At 40.2% G+C, this 21,677-nt stretch overlaps 1 protein-coding gene across 1 annotated transcript in view; it reads left to right on the forward strand.

The window, feature by feature from the left end:
- Positions 1–18,537, forward strand: part of abtb2b (ankyrin repeat and BTB (POZ) domain containing 2b) — a 55,825-nt gene extending 37,288 nt beyond the window's left edge. The window contains exons 3-17 of the mRNA XM_028585814.1: positions 181–391; positions 5,625–5,777; positions 6,011–6,176; positions 6,361–6,450; positions 6,579–6,680; positions 6,960–7,056; positions 7,948–8,083; positions 8,469–8,746; positions 8,836–9,014; positions 9,120–9,225; positions 15,011–15,113; positions 15,214–15,301; positions 15,490–15,558; positions 16,352–16,465; positions 17,316–18,537. Coding sequence (XP_028441615.1) covers positions 181–391; positions 5,625–5,777; positions 6,011–6,176; positions 6,361–6,450; positions 6,579–6,680; positions 6,960–7,056; positions 7,948–8,083; positions 8,469–8,746; positions 8,836–9,014; positions 9,120–9,225; positions 15,011–15,113; positions 15,214–15,301; positions 15,490–15,558; positions 16,352–16,465; positions 17,316–17,549 — 2,126 coding nt within the window. The 3' untranslated portion in view covers positions 17,550–18,537. The remainder of the gene's footprint in view (positions 1–180; positions 392–5,624; positions 5,778–6,010; positions 6,177–6,360; positions 6,451–6,578; positions 6,681–6,959; positions 7,057–7,947; positions 8,084–8,468; positions 8,747–8,835; positions 9,015–9,119; positions 9,226–15,010; positions 15,114–15,213; positions 15,302–15,489; positions 15,559–16,351; positions 16,466–17,315) is intronic.
- The last annotated feature ends 3,140 nt before the right edge of the window (positions 18,538–21,677 follow it).

The following is a 21,677-nucleotide window of genomic DNA, read 5'->3' on the forward strand; positions in this document are numbered from 1 at the left end:
TGAGCAATGAGAACTCTTGTTATAGTTTTAGATTTTTAGGGCCCACATACTACTCCAGTGTTCTGTGATACTCCATTAAAGAATGTAATAAAATGAAATGAACAAGCTTCATGTATTTATTAGAACACATATCTACTAAACCATCTTACTCCGATCTTTCTCTTATTTCCTTTGTTCCAGGTGACTTGGTGTCCCGTGCAATGCACCACATGCAGCGCCTAACCTCTGTGCGCCCAGGAATGAGCCCAGCCCGCCACGCCCGCCCCCAGCAGCCCGTGTCCTGGTCGCCGGATGCCCTCCACACCCTTTACTACTTCCTGCGCTGCCCACAAATGGAGTCCATGGAGAATCCCAACTTGGATCCCCCACGCATGGCACTCAGCAAAGAGAGGTGGGAGTCATGCATGGCCAGACAAGAGCGTTTTAGATGCTCTATAAAGTGTACCACATGCAGTGAAATAACAGATCTAATCTTCAGCAGCGATTTGTTTCCATTTTGGTTTTGGAACCACCCTCAGAAAATGTGTTTTGTAGTGTTTTGCTTCTCCTTTCATGCTTGTTATGCTTTGTTTTCTTGATTACATTACATCTGTAATTAGACAAGATTCAATTTGGTTCATGAGGTTGACAGAAATGTGATTAATGCCAGCACTCTACTCATTGCAAATACCCCCCATCTCATCAGAAATTAACAAAGAGGTTCTAATCAAGTGAACATCTTTTTCACAGACCATTTCTTTCTTAGCCATTCCTAATTTGATTGCCCTCTGGTCATTGAAGTGTTAGTAAATTACAGGTGAGCAAGAGACTCTAGGTGTTAGTCTCATAGAGGGGTTCATTGCACCTTTAGAGTGTAAATTAGGCTGTAGACTGTGATTTAAGGGATTTTCAAGAGGTGCTAATGGTCTGTAATTCTGTTAGGGTCGCCTCAGATCTTCCTTGGGTTGCCTTTGTAGAACAATTATGGTAATGCTTGCCTTAAATATTTCATGTTGTTGGGTTTCCACAGAAAGTAAGGAGTAACCCTGACCTGAGTCATGTTTCTTTTTCTCAAAAATGCCATCAGTTAAAGTAAGAGTATTTGTTACAATTGTGTGAGAAAAGTACTTGCAGCCTGCCCACACATCTGTGCTCAGACGTGTGTGTGTATGTGTGTTCTCCAGGATACCCATATGTTAAAAATGTCGTGGAAGGTGCTCTTCTATGTGTAAAGGTTATTTACCCTTTTCAAATTGATATATGGGAGGCCTGTCTAAAAAAGTTGCATACGAATGGTATGCAACTTCCACTAAAGTGTGGGTTGAGTTTTTGTGTTTTTTTTCTCCTCATTTAATGTTGGAACCTCTAGAAATTCACCTGTTTGTGATTGTAAGGTTATGGTGAGGGCACAACATCTGTGAGATGATCAGTTACATAAACGTTTTTGTGATGAAATCATCCACATTTCTGACCTAAGCACACGTACCTCCACTCACACACGTGTGTATGCACTCAGAGCCAGCTGGCTCCTATACATTTAATAATGAACAGACACAGTTTGAGTGAGAAAAGGTGGGCTCCTCATTAACATCAAAGAGAACCGAACAGCAAATATACACCCCTCTTTTCCCTATCCTGGCTGTTTCTTCCAACTCGTCAGATGTTTTGAATGTTGGGTTTATATCAGTCTGGTTTGTGTGCAGGATGAAATGATTTAGCATCCTGTTATACTGTATACTTTGGAACATCTGCCACTTTCTGTTTTTCTTTCTAGCCTAGATCTACTGGTTTGCGTACATGCTTCTCTGTGGGACTGTGTGTAGTTTCTGTAAATGTCAGCAGGCATGACAGACTCAGGTGGAGTAGAGCAGCACAAACCTGGTAGTGATTACAATGTAAGGGCCTGGTAATGATACAGACTGCTCTCCTACAAGGGGCCTCTCAATCTCTCTGGCTCACCCTCTATTGAAAGCTTTATAAAGTCTTTGGGCAAAACCCAAAACCACCAAATCTGTGTGGCCCACATAATCAAACATTATAGGGAGCCTGATGAGAGCCTTATTGCAGAATCCTCGAGACTACAAGAGGTGCCCTTTTTGTCACCATCCTTTAAACCTGGTGTTTAGTTGTAGTTGTTACCGATGATGTTGTATAGTGTTAGTGATTGTATAGGAGTATTAGACTGCATAAAATGTAGGAGTGTCTAACAAATCTATTTTATTGGTAGAATCACTCGTCTCCCCACTCAAAACAAGCACTTCCGAACACTGCTGAAGACCACCCCAACCCTTCTGCCTCCTTCAGCAGATGCAAGGGAGCCCTAATGGATAGATGTGTTACTGTGATAAGATGTAGCCAGTGGAGCTTAAGTCTAACCACAGATACATCAGATATGGTTACACCCCCCCTTATGAAGCCTTAATGAGAGTAATCTGACTCTAGATCAGTGGTTAACCTTGACCCTCTGCAGCGCATGATGGGGTCTGCTTTAAGACCGGATTGAAGTTTCTTACATTGTGAACTCACTCACAGTGGCTTCAGATACAGGACACACTGAACATAATATGTAGCTAGTGTAGCATGTGTGATGTTCTCCTGGAGAGAAAAGCTTTTGCTTTTCATGTTGGACAGGGTAGAGTTCAAACACACCTGACCACAATTTGAGCTGACTGTCAGTGTTAACAGGAGGCTCAGCTTTGATGTCGCACTGACTCTCGGACAAGGCTGAAGATTGTGTTTCAGGCTGAGGGGCATAACCCAGACACGGGTCAGCTGGGAGGTGTATGGGGGGGCAATTCATGTTTTGAGGAAAAAATGAGTTATGAATTGTAGGATAGGGGCCAGAACTGCCTGGGTGATGGTACAGCCATGCTCCATCTGTCTGCAGTTGTGGGCCACTGATAAGGTGTATACACATATGGCCTCACTTGATTTGTGCACGCACATGATACATTTGTGTGCATCAACACACACACACACACACACACACACACACACACACACACACACACACACACACACACACACACACACACTAGTACAACATTAAAGGTTAATTGTAGTGCTGTCAAACGAGTTATTAACGGCGTTAATGCAACCCAATTTTAACGGCATAAAATTTGTTTGCTCCCATGGAGTTTGGGTTTTGAAATCAAGGGACATTTAGAATAGATAAAAAATATGCGATTAATTACGATTAAATATTTTTATTTAGTTTGACAGCAATAGTTAATTGTTGTAAAACTTCAGGTAAAGTATTTTATTGGAAAACCTGGCCATGAACCACCATGGTTATTTTGCAGAGACTAGAATATTTATGTTTTTTTTCATTACTCACTAAAACACAGGCTGTGAAAGGTTGATTGATAGAGTGGAGGACGGGGTAAATCTCTCTGATGGATCAATAAGTGTTACGTGTTAAAAGCTTGCTATAGTTGATTGGAGCTGCTTTAGTTCTGGATTCTGTGAGACACATTCAGAAAGACAGACACATGCACAAATGCACACACAAAAAAAACAGACTCAGACACAGTCCTATTTGTGGTGAGTGAAGCCCATTAAGAGGAGTATAACATTAATTCCCAAACCCACTGACCCTCCTCATCTCAGAAACAGGACTTTCTTATCACTCTATGCCCTGCAGCACTATCACCAACCCCCTTCTTCATCATGACATACCCCACCTGTCTCCCTGCCAAACACTCAAACGCTTCTTGTATGCACCTATCAGAACCATTTAGCATTCCCCTTCTACTCCTCAGTTCATCAGTTAGTCATCTGCTTGTTAACTGTCACGCCTGGGTGACAGCAGGGTCTGATCACTGACTAATAAAGTAGCAACATCAGACAGATCAGCTAGAAGATACAACAGACAGAAACAGGGGACAGCAGTGTATCTGCAGGTTCCTGAGATATACTGTAGATAATAATTAATGTGCGTAATTAATTATTATAATATGTCTGCAATGCAATTATTAAAGAACAACTACGACAGAATATTGGTAGGAATACAATATGAAAAACAGGTTTTATTTATCATCTTGTCTGCTTTAATCACAGTTGTATCCAACAACAACCATCCAGTTATGAAAAGCTTTCATTATCTATGTTAAAAAGCTCTTATACATATTTGTTTGTTAAATTCAGGTGCATATTACATTAAGTGAGGTATTAAAAGGTCTGACTTTCACTTTGTGAAACCTTCAGATAAAATGAAGATCCACTTTAGTAAAGTGACTTTACAATATACATTATTAACAAAGCACTGATGAGAGAGTGTTTTCTATAGGAAACCGCAGGTAACTTACTTGAATTAAACAGTGAGGAGAATAAATGCCACTGCAGGGGTCCCAGTGCTCATTAACAGTAACAACAATCTCTATAGCATGCACAATACAGAGCTATATGCTTGTATACTGCTCATGCTTTTGCCTTCATCTGTATTCATGATATGCATTTGAGTGTTTGCATCTCCTCAGAACAAAGGTGAAGCCACTTCTAAGAATAACATCACAGCAGGAGAAAGGCTGCTTAGTATCTCGCGATAACACAGAAGCAGTGTTCAAACAATCATTAACACACTCTGAATGAGGCTCCATAGGATCAAACACAAAGCAACAATAATGTGTCATTGTTCACGGGCACATATGGTGAGAGAAAGGCACATACAAGATGGGATTAATACCAGATAACCGGCTAGACGTGGCGTTGCAGATAACCATATCACCAGTGTTTTCTATGGGGTTTTAGTTGAAAGATGAGGACAATGAAGAAAGAAAGAAAAAGAGAACAATTGAATATTCCAGATGACTTTCAGAATGCCATGTTTAGAAATACCACAGCAGACCTAATGTTCTGCTCTCTTTTATTCCTCAACTGATGTTTACTCCATTGCTTCTCCAAGATTAATGTCATTTTCTCTTGTTCCCTCAGGCTCAGGTCAATCCTGTCTATCATTTCTATTTTTATCCTTTCCTTGCCTTTTTAGTTTCACTTGGTTCTCTCTCTCTTCTCCTAGAAAGTATCTATAAACCATGCCAGAGTGCTGCACCTTTATTTATCTCCCTTAGGTAGTTCCTTCTGTTACAGCTGGTTTAAAAATAGGCTGTTTATTCCAAAGCCACTGCAGTATTTTGTCTATCAAACTACACCACAAATGACGGCACAGTTCTGTTTTCATCTCCCATCACATCTTACAGACAAAGAAAGCTGATGTGTAACTGCACCACCTGGAAACCAACATATAAACACTGATTAGTCATATTTTATACACATCTGTTGGTGTGTGTGTGTGTGTGTGTGTGTGTGTGTGTGTGTGTGTGTGTGTGTGTGTGTGTGTGTGTGTGTGTGTGTGTGTGTGTGTGTGTGTGTGTGTGTGTGTGTGTGTGTGTGTGTGTGGTGTGTGTGTGTGTGTGTGTGTGTGTGACTCACTGTGCACTGGTCAGGGTGAGGGGAAGTACTGCCAGACATACATACGTCATCTGTTTGAAGACAGTTTCCCTATCAATATGACTGAATCACGAGTGAAGACACCCTCCACACAGATATTGCTGTATACTACTCCTACATTATAGTTGATAAAAAAAATTTTGTACCAGGCATATAAATGGACAGAAGTTCAATCATGTATCTTTTCTATTTTACAGGCCATTCCTGTTGCTGCCACCTCTGATGGAGTGGATGAGAGTGGCCATAGTTCATGCTGAGCATCGCAAGAGTCTATTGGTGGACAGTGATGATGTCAGACAGACTGCCAGGCTACTCCTTCCAGGACTGGACTGTGAACCAAGACAGCTGAAGTAAAGCGAACACACACACACACACACACACACACACACACACACACACACACACACACACACACACACACACACACACACACACACACACACATACACTCTCAAGGGTTGTTGCTGCTAGATTTCTAGACTGGATCTAGTCACATTAAACTCCAGCACTTCTTCTCAGACCCGGTTGCTTACTTCTCACAGAGTATTATCTTACTCTTTCTTTGTGTCTCTGTCTCCGTCAGGCCTGAATGTTGCTTTAGCTCCTTCAAGCGTCTGGACTCCAAAGCCGCCACAGACAAGTTCCACCTAGACTTGGGTTTTCGGATGCTCAACTGTGGACGCACAGATCTCATTGGCCAAGCCATCCACCTGCTGGGGTCAGATGGGGTCAACAGCATGGATGACCAGGTACTGAAAACCTGTCTCTTTGTGTATACCGGTATAAATGTGTTTAATGTATGATGTGTCTTTAAATTAATATTGCAAAATTATACATATGTACTCATACTCAGAGATCATTTTTAGCAGCACTTCATGTATTTGTTTCTCCTCTTTCATGTGTCCATTGCACTCCTTCCTGTTCGTCACTCAGGGGATGACACCTCTGATGTATGCCTGTGCAGCTGGAGACGAGGCCTTAGTCCAGATGTTGATCGATGCCGGGGCTAACCTTGACGTGGCGGTAAATAGGCTTCAACAATTTAAACATATGGACACATTTATTAAAGTGCTGCATGGAATGTAAACTTCTACACTTGAGAGTATTATCTTCATCTTGGTTTGTAACACCGATTTGTCCCGTGCGTTCAGGTTCCACCATGTTCCCCAAAGCACCCCTCTGTGCATCCTGATAGTCGACACTGGGCAGCCTTCACCTTTGCTGTGCTGCATGGACACATCTCTGTAGTGCAGGTTGGAAACACATACACACACATGTAGTTTCCACCACCATATAGCTAGTGTGAGAACCCCAAATTTGACATGCTGTATGAGTAGTGTACTTTTTACTCAAGGGGAAATGTCCTGCTATAAAGGCACAATAAATGCAGGTTGTTCTACATAGCCCTGAGCTAACTGGATAGTTATACTTTCAAAAGTTGACTGACAAATGTGAGGTCAGAGGTCAGGCCATAAATGAGCTACAGGATGTTAAGCATTGCACAGTGTAACAGATGTGGTGTGTATCTCCAGCTCCTGTTGGATGCAGGGGCCAACGTGGAGGGGGCCGCAGTCCGCAATGGACAGGAGAGTACAGCAGACACCCCATTGCAGCTGGCTTCAGCAGCAGGTGGGCAAACACACGCGAGCACACACACACACACACACACACACACACACACACACACACACACACACACACACACACAGCACATAGCACATAGCACATAGAATAACACAATGATGATGTTAAAGCATTGTCCTACTTACAGAAAGTCTGTGTTCTGATTTATGGCCGCTAAATTAGTACTTACTACTAAATTATACAGGCAGAAAGTCTGGAAGGGAGACATGAAGAGATGAATGAATTAGAGCCACTTTCTGCAAATCAACTAATAATACCGCTCACAATTATTAGTCACCAGTACAGTAGTGGGCTAGTTTTTCAAAAGACCACCAACAGTAGCACTGGATTGATTTGTGAATGACACATTGGCTGGAGAAACGAGGAAATGAGAGGGTAAATAAAGGCAAAGTGAGTGCTGCCTGTGGTTGTTTAGAAGCCTCTGGGCAGCATTCCTCTGCGGGATCATCTAAAAGCCACACATAGCTGTAGTAAAAGAGACACATGTTTTACATAGCAACAATGAAAGTGTTTAAATAGGGCCTACTATGAATGCGTTTGCTTGTTTGAAAATGCAAAATATGTTTGTTGCAGCAGTAAGTGCAATAAAGCCAGAAAGAAGACCTATAGAGTATAACTGCACTAATGAATGATAAAATAAGCAATAAAAACACAAACAATCAAATGAAACCATAAGAAATGTTGTGGGATGATATGTTAACTATTCAAAAATACAAAGTAGACTGCACCTGTGGGGAAAAACATGAGCTTAATAGATTACTTGAAGTACGGCTTTGCCAACGGCGAAGATAGTTATGGTTGGTAATGTTAAAACATTTCATTTAAATGTGTTGAGGATGTTTATTTGTACGTAATTGACTGTTATGTGCTTCCCAGGCAACTATGAGATGGTGAGTTTGCTCCTGGCACGAGGCGCAGACCCATTATCAAAGACCCATGATGGAAATGCCCTTACGTCATCCCTCTATGAAGACATGAACTGCTTCAGTCATGCTGCCGCACATGGACACAGGTATGTGTCTGCATTTGAGCTTCAATGATTGATTTATCCCTTTTATCATGTGGTGAAATGGAAGACCTTGAAAGGTTCAAGAGTATATAAAAAAAAAAGCAAATTCATGGCCTTCTTCTATTCAGAGTCCATCTGTCTCTAAACACCAACTGGTAGCGTAAACCTCTCCACCTGTTCACTGTGTGTATGTGTGAACACAATGCAGACTCAACACTTCACATTCCACAGTGAGGGTGACCGATTATGTAATCAGAGAGGAGGGTACAGGGTCACAAAAAATGTATGTATGTATGTGTTTCAGTTTGGACATATATTAATGTTTTCATGTTTTTCTGCTTCCTTGTCTTCTTTTTTCCCCACTTCTTCCTCCCATTCATCTTGTCAGGAATGTGCTGAGAAAGCTACTGACTCAGCCCCAGCAAGTCAAAGAGGATGTCCTGTCTCTGGAGGAGATCTTAGCTGAGGGGGTGGAGGGTGAAGAGGCCGGGATCTGCCCTTTCCTCCCTCTCTCCCCCCTCCCCACCCCTTCCTCTGGCCATGGGGCCCTGCCAGAGGTGGGCATAGCAAGGCTCTGCAAGGCCCGGATGAAGGCTCTGCAAGAGGCCAGCTACTACAGCGCTGAGCATGGCTACCTGGACGTCACCATGGAGCTACGAGCTTTGGGTACCTATCAAATGTCAGAGTATTTGCTTACTTTTCAAATTGTGATTTGCCTTGAAAACCAAACAAGAAATGTTCCCCTTTGGACCTAGGTGTACCATGGAAACTACATGTGTGGCTGGAATCTCTGCGTTGTGCCCAGCAGCAGTCCAGGGCCGGGGTCACCCTCTCACTCCTCAGAGAGTTCACCACCATCAAAGAAGAGGACTACTGCGAGGAGCTGGTCACAGTAGGCCTGCCCCTGATGTTCACTATCTTACGTAGCACCAAGGTACAATAAAAACACAAACCCCAGAGTGTGTGCTTGTCTTCCTCTTCATGTTGTCAACAACAGTTTAGATGTGTGATATAATGCCCATCTTTCTCTTTCCTCCAGAATGATGCCATTATACAGCAGTTGGCAACTATTTTCAGTCACTGTTTTGGCCCTGCACCTCTTCCAGCCATCCCTGGGATGAAGGCAACTCTTTCAGCACAGTTGGGTAAGGAAACTATGATTCTTAAATGTATATGAAGAACCATAGCTCAGTGTTTAAAGTGAGTGGACAACTAAGATGGCATTATGTTGACATTTTTACTAATTTTGACTAATCTGCTAATTATTTTCTTGATAAATTGATCCATAAAATATTATAAAAAGTGAAAAATTCCCACCCATCACAATTACAAACAAGTTGGGCATAGTTGTGAAGTCTGTATCTGAAGCCAAGGCAAGCCTTTTCTCTGACTTTATGACCAAGTGCAAATGGGTATTTTTTTAAGTAGCTGAAGTTTAAAACAAGTTTTCCAGATATACAATAACATGTGAGTGAAAAGGCAAAATCTTATTCAATTCAATTCAATTTTATTTATAGTATCAAATCATAACAGAGTTATCTCAAGACACTTTACAGATAGAGTAGGTCTAGACCACACTCTATAATTTACAAAGCCCCAACAATTACAGTAATTCCCTCAAGAGCAAGCATTGGCAGTGGCTATTGCGACAGTGGCAAGGAAAAACTCCCTTTTAGGAAGAAACCTCGGCAGACCCAGACTCTTGATAGGCGGTGTCTGACGGGGCCGGTTGGGGGTGTGATTGCGATAATAGTCGCATTGAAGATAGTGGAACAGTGACTTTGAAGGTAGTTGTTGTATTTCATGTCACAGCAGGACGTTGCGGGATGAAATGTGGCGCTGCAGAGCATGGGTGGAGAAGAAACAAGGACTCCGGGGAGTAAACTCCCCAGAGCTAGGTTAGTAACAAGCAGTTCTGGGACAGGATGCATACAAAAGGAAACGAATGAAAACATTGATGAGAGGCTGTACTGGCCCGCCTCCCTCTACTCTCACTATATTATTGATTATATGATCAATAAATCCGATGACTACGAAGAGAAGCAGGTGGGCCGGGTTAGGCGGACGCTGCAACTCCTCACTTCTTAACTATAAGCTTTATCAAATAGGAGAGTTTTCAGTTTATTCTTAAATGAGGTGATGGTGTCTGCCCCCCTAACCCAGACTGGGAGCTGGTTCCACAGGAAAGGAGCCTGGTAGCTGAAGGCTCTTGCTCCCATTCTACTTTTGGAGACTCTAGGAACCACAAGTAACTCTGAATTCTGGGAGCTCAGTGCTCTAGTGGGACAATAAGGTACTAAGAGCTGTTCTAGATAGGATGGTGCTTGACCATTTAGGGCTTTGTAGGTCAGAAGAAGGACTTTAAAGTCAATCCTGTATTTTACAGGAAGCCAATGCAGAGAAGCTAAAACAGGAGAAATAGGATCTCTTTTCTTAGTTCTCGTCAGAACACGTGCTGCAGCATTCTGGATCAGCTGGAAAGTCTTAAGGGACTTATTTGAGCAACCTGACAGTAGGGAATTACAATAGTCCAGCCTGGAAGTAACGAATGCATGGACTAGTTTTTCAGCATCGTTTTGAGACAGGATATTCCTAATTTTGGCAATGTTACGAAGATGAAAAAAGGCTGTTCTCGATGATTGTTTTAGATGGGCGTTAAAGGATATATCCTGATCAAAAATAACTCCTAGATTTCTGACAGTAGTGCTGGAGGCCAGGACAACACCATCCAGAGTAGCTATGTCTTTAGATAATGAAGTTCGGAGGTGTTTAGGGCCCAGCACAATACCTTCAGTTTTGTTACAGTTTAACATCAGAAAATTATAGGTCATCCAGGATTTTATATCTTTAATACATGCTTGAAGTTTAGCTAACTGACTTGTTTCGTCTGGTTTGATTGACAAGTATAATTGGGTGTCGTCCGCATAGCAGTGATAGTTAATTGAGTGTTTCCTAATGATATTACCAAGAGGAAGCATATATAAGGAGAATAAAATTGGTCCAAGCACTGAGCCTTGTGGAACGCCATGTTTAACTTTCGCGTACTTAGAGGATTTATCATTAACATTAACAAATTGAGATTGATCAGAGAAATAAGACTTAAACCAGCTTAGTGCAATTCCTTTAATTCCGACTAAGTGTTCTAATCTCTGTAACAGGATTGTATGGTCAATAGTGTCAAAAGCAGCACTAAGATCTAATAAAACAAGTATGGAGACAAGTCCTTTGTCTGCAGCAGTTAGAACGTCGTTAGTAATTTTCACCAGTGCCGTCTCTGTGCTATGATGCTTTCTAAATCCTGATTGAAAGTCTTCAAATAAGCTGTTGCTATGGAGAAAATCACATAACTGATTAGCAACTACTTTCTCAAGGATCTTGGAGAGAAAGGGAAAGTTAGATATAGGTCTATAGTTTGCTAAGACCTCAGAATCAAGGGTGGGTTTTTTCAGAAGAGGTTTTATCACAGCTACTTTAAATGACTGCGGTACATGACCTGTTAATAGAGACCTATTGATCATATCTAGTAGAGAGGGATGTTAACCACGGCTAATGCTTCTTTGAGTAGCCTCGTTGGGATGGGGTCTAAGAGACGGGTAGATAGCTTTGCTGAAGATACCTTTACCATTAGTTGTTGAAGGTCTCTAGGATAAAAACAGTCTAAGTATATGTCAGGTCTAGTCGTTCTTTCTAGCAGTCCTGCGTTGAAAGGTGAACCATTAGAAGTTGAGGGCAAAAGGTGATGAATTTTTATATCTCTAATTGTTATAATTTTATCATTAAAGAAGCTCATGAAGTCATCACTACTCAGAGCTAGAGAAATAGATGGCTCAGTAGAGCTGTGACTATCTGTCAGCCTGGCTACAGTGCTGAAAAGAAACCTTGGGTTGTTCTTGTTTTCTTCTATTAATGATGAGTAATAGTCTGATCTGGCATGTCTAAGGGCCGTCCTATAGGTTTTCAGACTGTCTTGCCAGTCCAAACGAGACTCTTCCATTTTGGTGGAGCGCCATTTACTTTCAAGTAAACACAATTGTCGATTTGAGAGGGACTAAAGTTTACATAAAGGTCCTCTGTTGTATTAAAACAAGGTAATGAGTTTAGTGCTGTTGGAATGTCTTCCTTAAATTTAGCTATAGCACTGTCAGATAGGCATCTAGTATAGAAGCTTTTATCTAATTTCGTATAATCACAAATGGTTAGCTGGCTAAAATTCTGGCTAAGAGGCTTGAGGCTGTCCTTCCAGATTTAATTTCAGTGGACCAAACTGGGTTTATATTGGGTCATAACTCGCACAATAACGTAAGGAGACTATTGAACCTCATACAGTATGGTTCAACGTCAAAGGCCAAATCTCTCGTCATCTCCCTTGACGCAGAGAAGGCCTTTGACAGGATTGAGTGTCCCTACCTCTTGGTTGTTATTTCAAAATTAAAACCTTGGTGACAACTTTATTAAGTGGATATTTATTCTGTATGATGCCGGTCATGCCTCTGTTATTACAAATGGCCTGAGGTCTTCCCCGTTCTTGGTAAGACGGTGCACTAGACAAGGCCTCGCCACTTTTATTCACCTTTGCCATGGAGCCCCTAGCAGAGGCCATTAGATCTGATCCTTTGGTGACAGGCATTGAAGTGGGCCCCACGTGTCATAAAATCTTAGTTAAAGTCCTCTTTTACCTAAGCAGTCCTGAATCTAAATCTAAAGCTGCCCCTCACTTCTCATGTATCTTGGTCTCGGCAATGCTCTGCCCCTTTCCGCTGGTCCCCATCCGGTGTTGTCTACCTGGGCATACACATTACTCCCTTACTCTCAGGCCTCTACAAAGCCAATTTTGCAATTCATAAGATTAAGGAAGACCTGGCCTGATGGACAGCTTTGCCACTGTCTCTCCTAGGTAGGGTGAATCTTATCAGAATGACTATACTTCCCCGGTTACTGTATCCTTTCCAAATGATCCCAGCTCTGTTAACAAGAAAATCACTTTTTGTTATAAACAGCTCTTTGACTTTCTTTCTTTGGAATCAAGCGAGCCAGGTTGAAATTTACTACACTACAGCGCCCCCTCGAGGAAGGGGGCTTGGTAGTAATGGTTTTTAGACGCTTTAAGTTAGCATCTCTTTGCGCCTATATTTGGCACTGGTTTGACAAGGGCGCTGTATCCAACTGGCTTGGTTTAGACGCTGCCCCAGTGGCCCCTATTCCTTTGCATGATATATTATATGCATCTAAGGGGTGGGCTCGACTTATTTTAAAGGGGCAATTTTATTTTACAGAATACTCTAAAAGTGGTCTCCTCACACCTGTTCATTTGAACCCAGATTTTCCTCCTGGTCTGTTCGACCAAGCCTTCTCAATGTGGTTTAGTAGGGGTATAAAGACTGTGGGTGACTTGCTGACACTGAGGGCACTGTGTTGTCTTTCGATCAGCTCAGAGAGAAGTACAATCTTCCGCAGAATAACTTTTTGAGGTATTTGCAAATACGCAGTTTCATTCTTTCTAATACTAAGTTGTATCTGTATAATGGGTTTTCCATCTCAGTTATGGAGAAGGCTGTCCAGAAGCCTTACTCCAGGAAACTTATTAGCAGGTTTTAAAAGGCCCTGTCAATTTCAACCAGTGACTGTACGGTTCATGTCAGATCTCTCTGGGAAGTGGATTTTGGGGAGACTATCTTGGACGATGTGTGGGATGGGGTTTGGTCAGGCCCTGCCGGTTGCTTATTTACTAACAAAGTCAGGGAGATGCAGTTTAGGGTCATACAAAGGCTCCAAATCACACTGGTGATACGCAGTAAGTTGCTTACGAAATTTTGTAATAAATGTAAGATTTCTGAAGGTACATATTTCCACTGTATATTTGAATGCCCCTTTATTAATGACTTCTGGGTCAAAATATGTAAGGAAATTGATGTTATATTCAAGAAAAAACTAGCTCTTACTCCTGTCAGCTGTATTCTGGGGTTAAATCCTAAAGCATTGGGTCTCGGCTCCTCCAAACTATAGCTGCTGCAGGTGCTTCTCTTTAATGCAAGGAGATGCATTCTTCTTCTGTGGATCTCGGACTCTGTTCCCACGATTTCACAATGGACTCGAAATGTGTTCGAACTTCTCCCATTAGAAGCTATTAGCTTCTGGCTTAGAGACATGCCTTTTGCGCTTTTTCGAAATCTGGGACCCCTTCTTGGACTATATTGGGAAGGATGGTGCACGGACCCTTTGGAGTGGCCTCTATGGTTTACAATGGTCTGAGATCTCAAAGTACATTTCCAGATAACACACAATGGCTTAAGTAACCCATTTTGACTGATTACATTGAGGATGCCTCAACTGTGCAACCCTTCCGGGTTTTGGTTGTTTTTGTTTCGTTTTTTTTGTTGTTGTCTTAGTTGTTTTTTTAACATTATTTTTTGGGCATTTTCGCCTTTATTTTTGATAGGACAGCTGAAGACAGGAAAGGGGAGAGAGAGGGGGAATGACATGCAGAAAAGGGCCGCAGGTCAGAGCCGAACCCGGGCCTGCTGCATCGAGGAGTAAACCTCTATATGTGGGTGCCCGCTCTACCAATTGAGCTATCTGAGCGCCCTCTTAGTTGTTTTTTTAAGGGGTTGCGGGTGGGCTCAAAGGAGGGCTTTATTCTTTACTCTGTGGTTGTCTTACTTTATGTTGTATGTGCCCTTGGAAATTCAATAAAAATATGTAAAAAAAACAAAACAAAAAATGGTGAGCTTGAGACAACTTTGAGATGCATACTGATGCCAGGTGTGAGGATCTAGGCACAATCACGAAACACTTGCATACAAGACACTGTCTGAATGGTTCCTGGTATGATGGTGGACCAGTGTTCAGACTGGCTTACTTACTTACTAAAAAGCTGTCCTGTGAATGTGAGTTAAATGAGTTGTAAGGAGGTGCTGATATGTTTTCCTACAGACCCTCATTTCCTGAATAACCAGGAGATGTCAGATGTGACATTTGTGGTGGAGGGGAAACCGTTCTATGGCCACAGAGTCCTGCTGATCACAGCTTCTGACAGGTGAGTGCAGACAGCTTCACACTGGGCAGAAAGATACATACTTACAGGACAATGGCCATTAAAAAAAAGTGTTTTGACAAGGATATTTGTTTTCTTTTAGATTCAAGTCTCTGCTGGCGGGCTCTGGACCAGATGGAAGCCCCAACAAGGACATTGAGATCAGTGACATCAAGTACAACATTTTCCAGGTAACAAATATACTCTTTATTTCAAAAAATACTTCCCTAAGTAGTTCTTTATTTCAGTGTGACACAATGACTCAAGACTGATGAAAAAGGAATTGGAGACAGACATATCGCATTACAAAATGCATACATCATTTAGTTCAACTACGGTAGCGACTTTTTCCTTTATGAGACCTTTGACCCCTCTGCAGATGATGATGTCATACCTGTACTGTGGAGGAACAGAGTCACTGAAGACAGTTGTTCCTGACTTGTTGGAGGTGAGAACCACTAAACAGATACACACCATCTATCTGTGTAGTTGTGTGAAACATATTTCTTAGAAATCCCAGGGGTTATTAGTTATACATGTTCACAGGATTAAATGGTCACATGTCAATCTCATCAGTTACAACTCAATTTGTCAAATTGACAATTTACTTGCTTCAACAATACCATAAAAACATAAAAAATACTTAAAAACGTAATTACTTTTTCTGTTAAGAAATAAGATTGGCACAGCAGACTGCATGTTTTGGATAAGATTCTAATGAATGAGTATGAAACAAGTGTGTACACGGGACACACAACAGTTACTTCCTGCCTAGTGATGCCTCTCCACATGCACCTATACAATATTTTTTTTTCTGCAATGTACTATTCAGTGACACCTCTTGGATTTTAGTTAAGCCCTGTAAATGCAGTGTATACATACTGCTTTTTAAAGGGTTTTAAAGAAATGTTCATTTAGTGATAACGCAAATCAATATTAAATTTACTTAGCTTTTATCCAAAGCAACTTCCAATAAGTGCATTAAACCATGTAGCTAAAACCCCAGTAAAGCAAAACATATTTAGAACTAAAAACAAAAGTGAACACACCATGATTTACAATCCATTACAATGCATTATGCATTATGACTATACTGGGGACTTCTCTATCAGTATAAATGTTTCTCTATGTCTTAACAAATAGCCCAAACTAACTGAATTGTCCTTTACGTCTGTATCCAAGTGTTGGATTTATTACTGTTACTGAATGAAATATACATTTGCTTGTGATTTCTCCTGCAGTTGTTGTCAGCTGCTAGTCTCTTCCAGCTGGGGGTGCTACAAAGACACTGTGAACGCATCTGCTCTAAGCTCATCAACCTGGATAATGCAGTCAGCATCTACAAGACAGCCAAGGTAAAACACACATGCACACTGAGAAGCCGGGATCATATTGTACTGATATGTGAACTTTCAGAATAGCGAGCTTTATTATATAGCAGATATATGCTCTATATGCCTCTGTAACTACGGTGACTCACGGAAGGAGAATGTTTCATGTTAAAAAATGAAAAAAGATCGTGCATGAATACAAACTATTTTTCTTAAGTATAATTAGTGAGAGGATTCTAATTTCACACATCAACTGGGAAATCAAGTTTACTGCACAAAAGACACCATGTTACATGTAAACACCGAAAAGCAGTTTTCTTGACACTCCGCTATACTTTTATTAAAGTGCTCATATTATGCTTTTTAGCTTTTCCCCTTTCCTTTATTGTGTTATATATGTTTTTGTGCATGTTATAGGTTTACAAAGTGAAAAAGCCCAAAGTCCACCCCAAAGGGACTTACCATTTCCAACACAAAACAGTTCTCAAACTGCTCCAAACAGCTCTATTGTAGTCCAGCCTTTACTTCCATGACGAATGTGTGTCACTTTGTAACACACGTTATAATGCTCGCCTAGCTGCTAGCATGGCACTCCCTCATACTCTGCAACGGACTAGCTAGCAGTACTTACTGTGCATGTGCGACTCCCAACAAAGATGGTACAGAAGTGAGATGCCTCACTCTGTAGCTAAAAAAGACAGGGTGAAAAGTGCAGCTGCAGCCATGTGCAGTACAACAAATATATGGTGTTATCTGAAAATTAAACCACATAAACCTATTCTGGTACAACCTCTCAATACAATTATGAACCTGAAAATGAGCATAATATGAGCACTTTAAGGCAAAAACATGACTTTGTCCTCTCTTTTCCCAGGCCCATGGTTCAGTGGAGCTGAGCTCATTCTGTGAAGGTTACTTCTTACAGCAGATGCCTGCTCTACTGGAGAGAGAGGGCTTCAGGAGCCTGCTGTTGGGACCCGCCGCGGCCCGACAAGGGAACAACTCCACTTCTACGCTGGTTCACTGCCGGGGAGAATTGCCTCTGGAGGAGCTGGAGGCCACCCTGGCTCAACGGCTGCGCTCTCTCTGCATCACCTCCCGAGTCTGAAGACAACGGGACAGCTGCTGAGGAGAGAAGACCAAAATAAGAATGTGGCAGTTGAAGCGAATGTTTCATCTTATCACTGATACAGGATCAGATCTTAAGACGCTGTTGAAATGGTTTGAGTACAGATGTTTTCTTAGCAACATCTGATCCTATCTCTGGTAACAAGCAACTCCCACAGTGCTTTGACACTGGAACACAGATCAGTGAGTTATTTGGCAGGAGTTACTTCACTCTGTAGACAATGCACCATTTCATATTTTGTGCCAAGCACCCCATCTTGGCATTAATTGCAGTGTACAGTATGTTTATTGGACAATGGGATGCTTTTTCTCCAAGGCTCAGGAAGCTTAAATGGAGAAGCAACAGATGAATGCAACAGGTGGGAACTCTGAATTATGAAACATTGCTGCCCTCTACTGGACAAAACTGGCAAAATAAATAATTGCCTTGGAGGATTGGGATCAACGGTAACCTCCTGGTTCTGACTGAAGCTATGTGAAGGGACAATAGACGGAGTCAAGTGAGGCAGCCATGCTGGACTTTTTGCTTTGTCCTGCTCTAACTATGCAGAGTGGGAGGATGTAGGTAGATTCAGTGCTTCCAGCATTGATGTAAGCTTTGGATTAACAAACTTTACTTTTTATGTAACTGTATGATTTTATTTTTTTGTAAGTTTTACCGGAGAACCAAAAAGCTTACTGAAGAGTGGGATGGACATTTTCTATTTATAGAGAAAAAAAAGATTTGAGAGTATTTAACGGGGTGTTCCCTTTTTTATTTAGTTTTTATTCAAAGCAAATTAATATTATTGATGAAAAAATTGCTTTTGTGTGTTGTTTTTCCAGGTACACTTTAACAGTTAATTAAGCTTATGTATGCTGAGGTTTAATGCTTCTATACAGTTACAACAGCGGAGTCCAACATTGGATTTGGAATAGATAAAGTCTGTTTAAAATGCTGAATATTGTAATAAACCTGGTCAACAAGCTTTGTCATTTTCACTGGTACACACTATTCCAAACAGTTTGTGTCGACTTACCTGAAATCCAAGACACTACACCTGAAGTATCCAAATAGCACCTGTATGTGATCACCACAAAGACCCAGCAGCGCTTCTCCCCCATTGTATCCAGGACAACCCAGAGTTGCAAATGCACAAACATACAACATAAAAGTAATTACAAGTGCAAATAGTCATAGTATAGACATCAAATAAAGTACGTTGAAAAGAGTCAGCATAGTATATTGAAAAAACGTAATAAAAGTTATAGTTGTCGAAGCATAGTAAAGTATGTCGAAAAAAGTGATAAAAAGGTCCTAGTATAGTATATCAAAAAAGTCATAGTATAGCATGTTGAAAAAAGTGATAAAAAGTCATAGTACTGTATAGTATGATGAAAAAAGTCATGAAAAAGACACAAGAAAAGTGGTGAAAAAAGTCAGTATATTATATCGAAAAGAGTCATAGTATGTCTAAAAAGTCATAAAAAGTCAAAGTATGGTATATCCAAAAAAGTGATAAAAAAGGTCATAGTATAACATGTTGAAAATAGTCGTAGTATAGTATGTTGAAAAAAGTGATTAAAAAAGTAATTAAAAAGACAGTATAGAATGTCGAAAACAGTCCTATTTAAGTATGTCAAAAAAAGTGATAAAATGTCATAGTATAATATGTCGAAAATAGCCAAATTATAGTATATCGAAAAAAAGAGATAAAAAGTCTAGTAGAGTATGTTGGAAAAAGTCATAGTATAGTATATCAAAAAATCATAGTATAGTATGTTGAAAAAAGTCATAGTATAGTATGTTGAAAATAGCCATGAAAAAGACAGTATAGCATGTCGAAAATAGTCATAATACAGTATATTGAATGAAGTGATAAAAAAGTAATGTGCTGTAGTTAGAAAAAAAGATTTAAAAAGGCATTATGTATGTCTAAAATAGTCATAGTATAGTATATCAAAAAAGTCGATAAAAAGTCATAGTATAGTACGTTGAAAAAAGTAATTAAAAAGACACACTACAGTTTAGTGAGAAAAAGTCATAGTATGAAATGTCGCAAAGAGTCATAGTATGTCTAAAAAAGTCAAACTATAGTATGTCCAAAAAAGTGGTAAAAACGTGGATCGAAAAAAAGTCATAGTATAGTATGTAAAAAATAGCCAAAGTATAGTATGTTGAAAAAAATAGATAAAAAGTCATGATATAGTACGTCAAAAAAAAGTCATGAAAAAAACAGTATAGAATGTCGAAAACAGTCATAATATAGTACATTGAAAAAAAGTGATAGTATAGTATGTTGAAAAAAGTTACAAAACGTCATAGTATAGTATGTGGAAAATAGCCATGAAAAAGACAGTATAGCATGTCAAAAATAGTCGTAATATAGTATATCGAATAAAGCGATAAAAAATTCATAGTATAGTATGTTGAAAAAGTAATAAAAAAGTCATAGTACAGTTTTTAGAAAAAAAATATGAAAAAAAGTTATAGTTATAGTATGTCGAAAAAAGTGATAAAAGATCATTGTATAATATCTAAAAAGTCATAGTATAGTATGTTGAAAAAAGCTCTTTCTTCACCTTCCAACTACCCGGATGTCTGTCACATTAATTTGAATCTGAATTGTGAGAACTGAATGTGAAGATATATAGAGAGTTGAATTTTCAGTGAGGATCAAATTTTACTGGACTTCAGTTACAAACAAATAAATTCAATTTCAAATGATACTATTCAGATTCAGTTTTTCAATGCAATGATTCAAATTAAACAATACAAATTAAAATATTAATGATTGAAATTCAGTTTCTGGTGGCACATATTTCAGCCCATAGGAGAGGAGTGAACTGAACAGGAGAGGATAAGAGTGATGAGGAGAGAACAGGAGGGGAGTGATGTGAATTGGAGAAGAATGAAGGATGGAGCCTGAGTTCTCAACCAAGCAGCTGGAGAGAAAGCTCGTCAGTACCAACTATACTGCTTGCATAATATGTCAGAAAAAAGACAGTGACACTGGTCCTCTTCAGAAACTGGCAAATCAAGGCTACCCTTCCCTCCTATATGCTGTAACCAAGAGAAAGGATGATGTCTCATACAGACTTGACAATGAGCTGCAACCTCAATGTGACTTTCTGGGGAAGAATCCTTTGTGGCACACACAATGTCGTACGAAGTACACAAATTGTAAAACTGTTGACCAGAAGAGGAAAAAAGTTGAAAAGCCAGAAGGCACTTCATTTGAAGCAGAACTTAATCCTGAGCCAGACAGCAGCAGGCCTACTAAAAAAACACGGATGTCAATGCCACAGCCCATCAAACACAAGGAAGAGTGCTTCATTTGTGGAAGAGCATGCACGACCAGGGGGAATAGATCCCTCATTTTGATCGCCACTTATGACAGACAGAATGCAGTATGGGACAAAGCAAACAAACTTGAAGATGTATATGTAGAAAACAGCCAAAGTATAGTATGTCCAAAAAAGTGATAAAAAGTCATAGTACAGTATGTCAAAAAGTTATGAAAAAGAAACAGCATAGCATGTCAAAAGTAGTCATCATATGGTATATCAAATAAAGTGATAAAAAGTCATAGTATAGTATTTGAAAAAGTCATGACAAAGACACAGTATATTATGTTGAAAAAAGTCATAGAATAGTATTTTGACAAAAGTGAACTAAAAAGTCATAGTATAGTATGTCAAAACTAGTCATAGTATAGTATATTGAAAAAAGATAAAAAGTCATAGTATAGCATGTCGAAAATAGACATAGTATAGCATGTTGAAAAAGTCATGGTATAGTATGTCGAACAAAGAGATACAAAGTCATAGTATAGTATCTAAAAAACAGTCATAAAATAGTAGTATGTATGTTGAGATTTTGACAATTCTATTGCTAAAGTGCCTGACTTTGCACTGCCCCCAAATGGCTAAATATGGCTCCCCGTTGAATTTGAAAGCTGGTTCACATACTACAGCTGCTCACCGTCCCATTGATGCCCAGCATGTCCATATCTACCCTGGAATTATGGAAAAAAACCCAGCTGCAAAGAAATCAAGATTTTGACAATTCTATTGCTAAATTGCCTGACTTTGCACGGTCCCCAATTGGCCGAGTATGGCTCCCCAT

The sequence above is a fragment of the Perca flavescens genome, chromosome 8 (genome assembly GCF_004354835.1).
Source record: "Perca flavescens isolate YP-PL-M2 chromosome 8, PFLA_1.0, whole genome shotgun sequence".
NCBI lineage: Eukaryota > Metazoa > Chordata > Actinopteri > Perciformes > Percidae > Perca > Perca flavescens.